At 35.0% G+C, this 7,511-nt stretch overlaps 1 protein-coding gene across 1 annotated transcript in view; it reads right to left on the bottom strand.

The window, feature by feature from the left end:
* Positions 1-7,511, bottom strand: part of LOC108532435 (low-density lipoprotein receptor-related protein 1B-like) — a 614,569-nt gene that overhangs the window by 151,634 nt on the left and 455,424 nt on the right. Inside the window, 2 exon segments of the mRNA XM_017876508.1 lie at positions 3,477-3,704; positions 5,039-5,170. Coding sequence (XP_017731997.1) covers positions 3,477-3,704; positions 5,039-5,170 — 360 coding nt within the window.

Below are 7,511 nucleotides of genomic sequence, written 5' to 3'. Positions count from 1 at the left end.
AGGGGAGGGAAAAGAAAAGACAAAACGAAAAGAAAATGGCCCACTTGAGAAGAAAATAATGGGAGATGATAGGCACAGTTAATTTCTTTGGGGCCCAATTTTTGAAGCTGACCCCACATTAGATTCAGACTAAGGAAGATAAGAAAATAAAGTCTCTCAAGAAAAAGACCAATAGAGAGAAGGCAGTTAAGTGAGAAAATACAGAGACCCGCAGTGCAAGAACTAAGAGAAAGGTTTCCACAGAGTCATTCATGGAATTTCTAAAAGATGAAAGGATAAAATAAAGTACAATTACTAGTGGGATTTGAGATCCTTTGATGAGTTCGGAAGCTAAATTGTCAAACGTTCATCTCAAGTTTTTCTGCTAATAGAAAGATATATCCATCTTTAACAAAGTTTCATTCTGGAAGAAATTGAAAGGCAACATTATTCAGCCCATGGGGTAAGTCAGAAATGGAATCATCCTTGAAAATACCTATTCCTCAAACTTTATTATGTCCAATTGATTGTTAAGTTCCTTTATGTTCTTACTCTTTGATATCTCTATAATTTGTCCATGTTCCTCCATCTGTATTTTCCCCACCCTAGTCCCGGCTTCTGGTATCTCTTACTAGATCCACTGTAACAGCCAACTAACCTGTCTCGTAGAACTCACTACTAAACACAGTAAAGTGGCAAAGGCCAAGCTCTTCCAAAGGCAAAGCTCATCATGTAGTCACACCCTCCCTGAAGCACTTCCTTAATTCCCATTATTTTCAGAATTAACACAAACATTAAATACTTGTCTTATAAAGGTTGGCATAATTTGCTGTCTATTTCGTTAGATCTTTCAGCCTGTACAGGTACATCCCTCTCATTCTGTGCTGCCTACCATTCAGTATGTCTTGACTCTCCTTAAGTTTGTTACTATATAATGCTCAGGCTGGGCGTGGTGGCTCACGCCTGTAATCCTAGCACTTTGTGAGACAGAGGCGGGTGGATCACAAGGTCAGGAGTTTGAGACCAGCCTGGCCAACATGGTAAAACCCTGTCTCTACTAAATATACAAAAATTAGCCAGGTGTGGTGGTGGGCGCCTATAATCTCAGCTACTCGGGAGGCTGAGGGAGGAGAATAGCTTGAACCCTGCAGGCAGAGTTTGCAGTGAGGCAAGATAGCACCACTGCACTCCATCCTGGGACAGAGCGAGACTCCATCTCAAAAAAAAAAAAAAAAAAAAAAAAAAAAAAAAAGTTCCAATATTTTTCAAAATGACTGAATGTGTAATTATTGCTCCTAATGAGTATATGTAGGAATTATTAGTGAGAAAACATTTTTGCTCAAATTTTGGTTGATAATTGTGAATAGAATCTGCTAAATAGAAATAAGTCTTGATGATTTTCTCAATGATAAACTCACCAAATTACTACTAGATACCAGTTCATAATTAAAGACAGAAAATTGTCTCCTATTTTTTTTAAGATGAAACATCTTTTGTCTTTATAATTCAGAGCCTTTTGGGTAATATTAAATATTTATAATAAAATACTTGAACATTTTTCTGTCAGATTTTGGTGAATTTCTTGAGGGAAGACCACCTAACTGATTGTCAATCTTGGGAGACACCTAATGTCCTTTACTTGGAGTTTCAAGGAATATAATGACATTTCATCAGTCATTGTTCTTATTTTTAATCCAGTCTAACAATGATTATCCAACCACATTTCCCCCTGCCCTTGTAAAAAATTCTGAACAAAGAGGAAATCTTTGCATTCGCTTTTTTATAAAGACTGTTGTTTTTTGCAAGTTTGAAATAAAGATTTGAACAAGCTTATAACCAAACCATTCAATAATTTTTTTTAACAGTGCTAACCTGAGATCAGAAAAGAGCTAGCTTAAATACAACTGTATTTCAGTGGTCAAATACTCTCAGATCTATTAATGGTAGTCAAGCTAGCCTTCTAGTATTGAAAAGGATTGTGAATAAAACCTGCACTTCCTATTGCCTTCTTTATGACATTTACCATTGCTCAAATATGTCTGACTTTAAATTTTCAATAGACTTTAAAGCATAGGTGTTTGATGCATCTATATGGATTGGTGATTACTCTTTTCTCCATCCCCTTCCAAATCCTTCTACCAAATTTAGGTTGAAGAGAAACTGTGTCTTTGGATATTCAGTCATGGCAAATAGTAAGTGCTCAATAAAGACACATTCAATAAGAGAATAACTGACCCAGAAATCACAATATGCGAAACTTTAAACAAATATTAGGATAATTCAATACTAAAAATTTAGAACTCAACCATGATGTGTACACATATGTCTCACTTCAGCTATGTTCTCTATGTTGGGACAAGTTACTGCTATTTTTGTAATGGTTAGGTGAACAGCATTCTCATTCAACCTGCTGGGTCAGGAAATAGGAACAGTTTTCCTGTTTTATTTGTTTAGCCTAGATCTATAAAAATATGTGCAAAGGGAAGTTGTTTATAAGCTTAAGTAAGGGAGGGAGGCTGGGTGTGGTGGCTCACGCCTGTAATCCCGGAACTTTGGGAGGACAAAGTGGGTGGATCGCGAGGTCAGGAGTTCAAGACTAGCCTGGCCAAGATGCTGAAACCCCATATCTACTAAAATACAAAAAAAAAAAAAAAAAAAAAAAAAAATTAGCCATGTGGGGTGGGGGGTGCCTGTAATCCCAGCTACTCAGGAGGCTGAGGCAGAGAATTGCTTGAACCTGGGAGGTGGGGGTTGCAGTGAGCCGAGATCGTGCCATTGCACTGCAGCCTGGGTGACAAAGTGAGACTCTGCCTCAAAAAAAAAAAAAAAAAAAAAAAAAGATAAGCCAGTCCTTCCTAATATCCTATATTTTATGTATGCAAATGTAACTATTCCTCCATCAGCAAAAAAGAGGCTTTAAGCCTGTTTATTTAGACACGTAAATTTTTTTAAATTTTTGTTTTTTTACTTTTTTGGAGGGATGGAGTTTTGCTCTTCTTGCCCATGCTGGAGTCCAGTGGTACGATCTTGGTTCACTGCAACCACCACCTCCTGGGTTCGAGTGATTCTCCTGCCTCAGTCTCCCAAGTACCTGGGATTGCATGTGTGTGCCACCATGTTCGACTAATTTTGTATTTTTAGTAGAGACAGGGTTTCACCATGTTGCTTCAGGCTAGTCTCGAACTCCTGACTGGGCCCCTCAAAGTACTGAGATTACCGCCATGAGCCACAGTACCCAGCCGAGAAATTTTAAGGTGATGTGTTCTGAAGTTTTTCTTCACATGAATGTAAATTTCCAATTATCATTCTGCTCTGTGCAATTTAATTATAACATTCTACAATTGTAAGGATGTAGCATATTATTAAATATCTAACCAATTCTAACTTTCAATTAACAGCATAGAGTTGAGTAATAGAGAAATAATATAAAAGACTTGTGATTATTACAAATTGAATAACAAACATTTTTAAAGTTATAACATGTACAAATCTTTTACCTCTTGAAATAACAGTTTCTAACCCAGTTCCATTAATAAAAGCTCGTTTAATGGTTTGTGTTTTAATATCTGTCCAATATAAACGTTCCTCAGATGCATCGAAGTCTATCACAGTAACATCATCAATATCAGGAACTGTAAATGCCGTGATAAAGTTAAAATATGGATTGTCAATATCCACTCCTCTGATTTCAGAACGTCTTGCATAAAGAAGAAATTTTTTCATTTCTAAAAAAGAAATAGAAATTGTTTTTCTCTTATGAAGTTGGCAAGCTTGAAATAGTCTAGAAATTCTAAAATATTACTTGATTTAATACATATTAACTCCTGAACATCATAATCAATACTTGATGGAAACAATGAAGTAACAATTTATCTATTTTAAATTAAGGTATTTAACAGAAACAAATGTAAAATGAGTTAGAAGCCTTACATCATCATTTTTCTTTGGCTAGAACCACCCAGATATTCTCAGTAATCAATTCTCAGTGACCTTAGAATTTCAAAGTTGCTAAACTACATAAACTCCAAGTGTCAAATACCATATTTGTACTTTGTACATAATTACAATATTGTATTCCATGACAAGATTTTGAGGGACTCCAAGAACAGTTTTTCTATACTGTCTTTGAATAAGATAAAACTAAACATGCTATTAGAAATCTCGTATATATTTTCCTATAAAATTAGGGCTCAAATAATTTAAAGCATGCTTTTAGTGTAATTTTTTGTAAATTTGTGATAACTAACATTGTGAGGCATTATATCACTTTTACTTCCATAGATGCCTTCCTTGCGCTACATTTGTAAAATATCAGAGCAAATAGAAATAGTAGTTACAGATATTCTGTTTTTTTGTTGTTGTCTTAGTTTATTGGTGTTGAGATACGTTATTATTATGTAAATTAAAACTACATGTACCTAAATGCCTGACTTAAATTTTGGTATTTTTTTCTGTACTTAAAATTAAGTAATGTTTTGCAAATAAATACAATTATTAACAGAAAGCAAAAATTTTTATTCACAAAATTTATCTTTTTTAGTTCAAATGCATTGTTTAAATGTGTGGGTTTTTTTTTTTTTTTTTTTAAAAATTTTTCCAAGTTAAATTTTTTATTTCATTTTTTCCCTTTTCGAGTTGATAATTCTCTACCAAATGATGCTAGAATGACTTTAGAAGAGCAGATTAAAGCTGTTAAGCACCTCTTTGTTATGCAGGTTACCTACATCATCATTTTCTGATAATGCACTTTCACTTAAAAATCTTCCTGTTTTGCAGAGATAAATTCTGCTAACGTATCAAATAAGAAAGTAGCAAGAAAAAAAATGAATAAGGTAATAAATAACAAAGTACAACATGTCACATATTTAAAGAATTTGTCAGTTTTACCCAGAGCAGATGAATAATCAATAGTGGCTAGAAATAGCACCACCACCTAAAATATTTTTGAAAACAGAAAAAAAACTTCCTCTGTTTTAATATGAGTAAAATCTGAATGCTAATATAATTTGAGAGAATTCAATTTTATTTTTATTTTTGATTAGAACTATAAGAAATTTACCATAGCAGGTCTTCTTGTCTGAAGAAAGCTTCATCAAGTGGGGGCATGCACATGCAGCGCTCCTATTGTGATTGATTAGACACATGTGAGAGCAGGGGCCTTTGCCGTCATTCGCTGCACAAGGATTGGGAGCTGCAATTACACAGTGAAATATGAACAGTGAAGAAGGAAGGATGTATTAGGGAACCTCTGAGGTTGACAGGGGTTATTCACCTAATGATTCAAAGTAAAGCTTCCTACATAGAACCCATTAGTAGGGTGATTAATATGACAATAATAGACAATCATACACAGGAATTACATTAATGAAAACATTATTTCAAAGATAACTAAGAAAACTCCATCAATTCTCTCTCAGACAAATGGCGTGCATCCTATTGCTTAGAAGTAGTGGCCAGGTGCGGTGGCTCACGCCTGTCATCCCAGCACTTTGGGAGGCCAAGGCAGGCAGATCATGAGGTCAGGAGATCAAGACCATCCTGGCTAACACCGTGAAAACCCATCTCTACTAAAAATACAAAAAATTAGCTGAGCGTGGTGACACACTCCTCTAGTCCCAGCTACTCAGGAGGCTGAGGCAAGAGAATCGCTTGAACCCGGGAGGCGGAAGTTACAGTTCTTGCTTTGGCACACCACTTTTAAATGCTTCCTAGGAAACTGCTGCTACATATATACCTTTCCTTCAAATGCATGCTCTTCTTCAGATGAGGCCTCTGTGAAGAAATGTCTGCCTGCCTTCATGATTAAGTCATCTACTTTGTTACTTTTTCTGTATTAACTAATTCCATGGCTAAGGATTGCTCCACTTGTACATACTTACTCAATTCCCTTGTATAAATAAGTTATGATTTTTCAAATTGAGAACAGAATATTAAATTTTGCAGCTCAATGTCATTCTGTGATGGCATTGAATGTCTTGAGACATTTTGAATTTTATGTTTCTTGTTCTGTCATCATGTCTTTTGGATAAGATTTTAATTTATCTAGTATATTTAATCTTATTTTTATAGAGCCTATCTAGTAGAAAAATATCATTAGAACTAGGCTACTAAATTGAAGGCAGAAATGAGTTATTCTCGTAGCCCCATCAAGAAAATGTTAGTTTTCGACTCATGAGTGATATCTTCCAACCATGTCCCCTTGCTTGAAGTAGGTATAGGGTTGACACATGACCAAAATATGCCACCTTTGCCCACTGGAAAATGACAGAAGCAGGAAGGTCTCTGTGACCTTCACTCCACCCCTCTTTCCTGAAACAGGTCATGAAAACTAGAAAGGATTTTCTGACCTCCCCTGAAGCAGATTACAAACTCTCATGTAGAGGTGCCCTTCCTAAGCCCTGAGGAAAGGAACATCCTTATGTCTGAAGACACAGGGACACAGAAAGGAATCTGAACAAACAGGCCTTGCTAATTTTTCCCCAGTTTATTACCATTAGATCATACCTCCTAGCATAAAACTACCTAGATTTTAACCATTTCTTCAGGTCTTTATTTCCTCAGAAGGCTCCTGGGTCATATAATACTTGTATTAAGTTTGTGTACTTTTCTTGTTAATCTGTCTTTCGTTATAGACCTCAGCCATGAACCTGAGATGGATAGAGAAAAGAAATTTCCTCCCCCTTACAGAAGTAAATAGCAGTCCTGTGGGTTTTAAAACACAAAGAATACAAATCAAAAGAGACAATAAAAGTGTAGAGGATATAAGAAATGAACTGATTTGATAAATATTCAATGCAGTTTTTGGCAATTTTTAACATTCCTCACATCAAGATGATAAAAGTGATAGTGTCTTTGTATTTGCTAAAAACAATAAATAAATAAATAGAGGAAAATAAGAGACTCACGAACAACTCATTCTCCTAAGAAAATTAAGAACAAAAGATATTAGAAAAGAGTAGAAGCTATTGTTCTAGAGATTCCTTTCTAGCTCAATCCTTTGTCACACAGAATAAGTAGTTCTTTTTCTGTTCTTTGTTTTCTTTCGATTTTCTGTTATAATAATTGAAGTCCCTAAGGAATCACAAGTTAGAGAAGCAAGAAAGTAGGTGGGAAGGAAAGGTAGAAAGGTGTTACAGGACAGGAGGAGGAGTGAGTAAGAGGCAGTGTTAAGTGTCATATATCAAGTCAAGGTTACCCAGTCAGGTAGATAGAAAGAGAAAACCCAAATTCCCCCATACCTGAAAAAATAAAATAAAGTAAAATGAGGAAAGAGAAAAGAAAAAAGAAAGAGGAGTAAAAGGGAAGAGAAGAAGGAAAAAGAAGTTTGTTCAAAAACACTAGCATAGGAAATGCTATTTCTTGGGAAAATTAAAAGCATAATCCATAACAGTCTAATGGTAGGTACTTGAATTTCACTTTGAGCATCATTATTTTTAGGCCAGAATCATACCAACTCTTCTCAACACCCTATAATTATGAAAAAAAAAAAAAAAAAAAAAAAAAAAAAAAATTTTTTAAAAAAAAAAAATTTA

Source organism: Rhinopithecus bieti, unplaced genomic scaffold (assembly GCF_001698545.2).
Source record: "Rhinopithecus bieti isolate Rb0 unplaced genomic scaffold, ASM169854v2 scaffold_10356, whole genome shotgun sequence".
Taxonomy (NCBI): Eukaryota; Metazoa; Chordata; class Mammalia; order Primates; family Cercopithecidae; genus Rhinopithecus; species Rhinopithecus bieti.
This window is presented reverse-complemented; position numbering and strand designations above follow the sequence as displayed.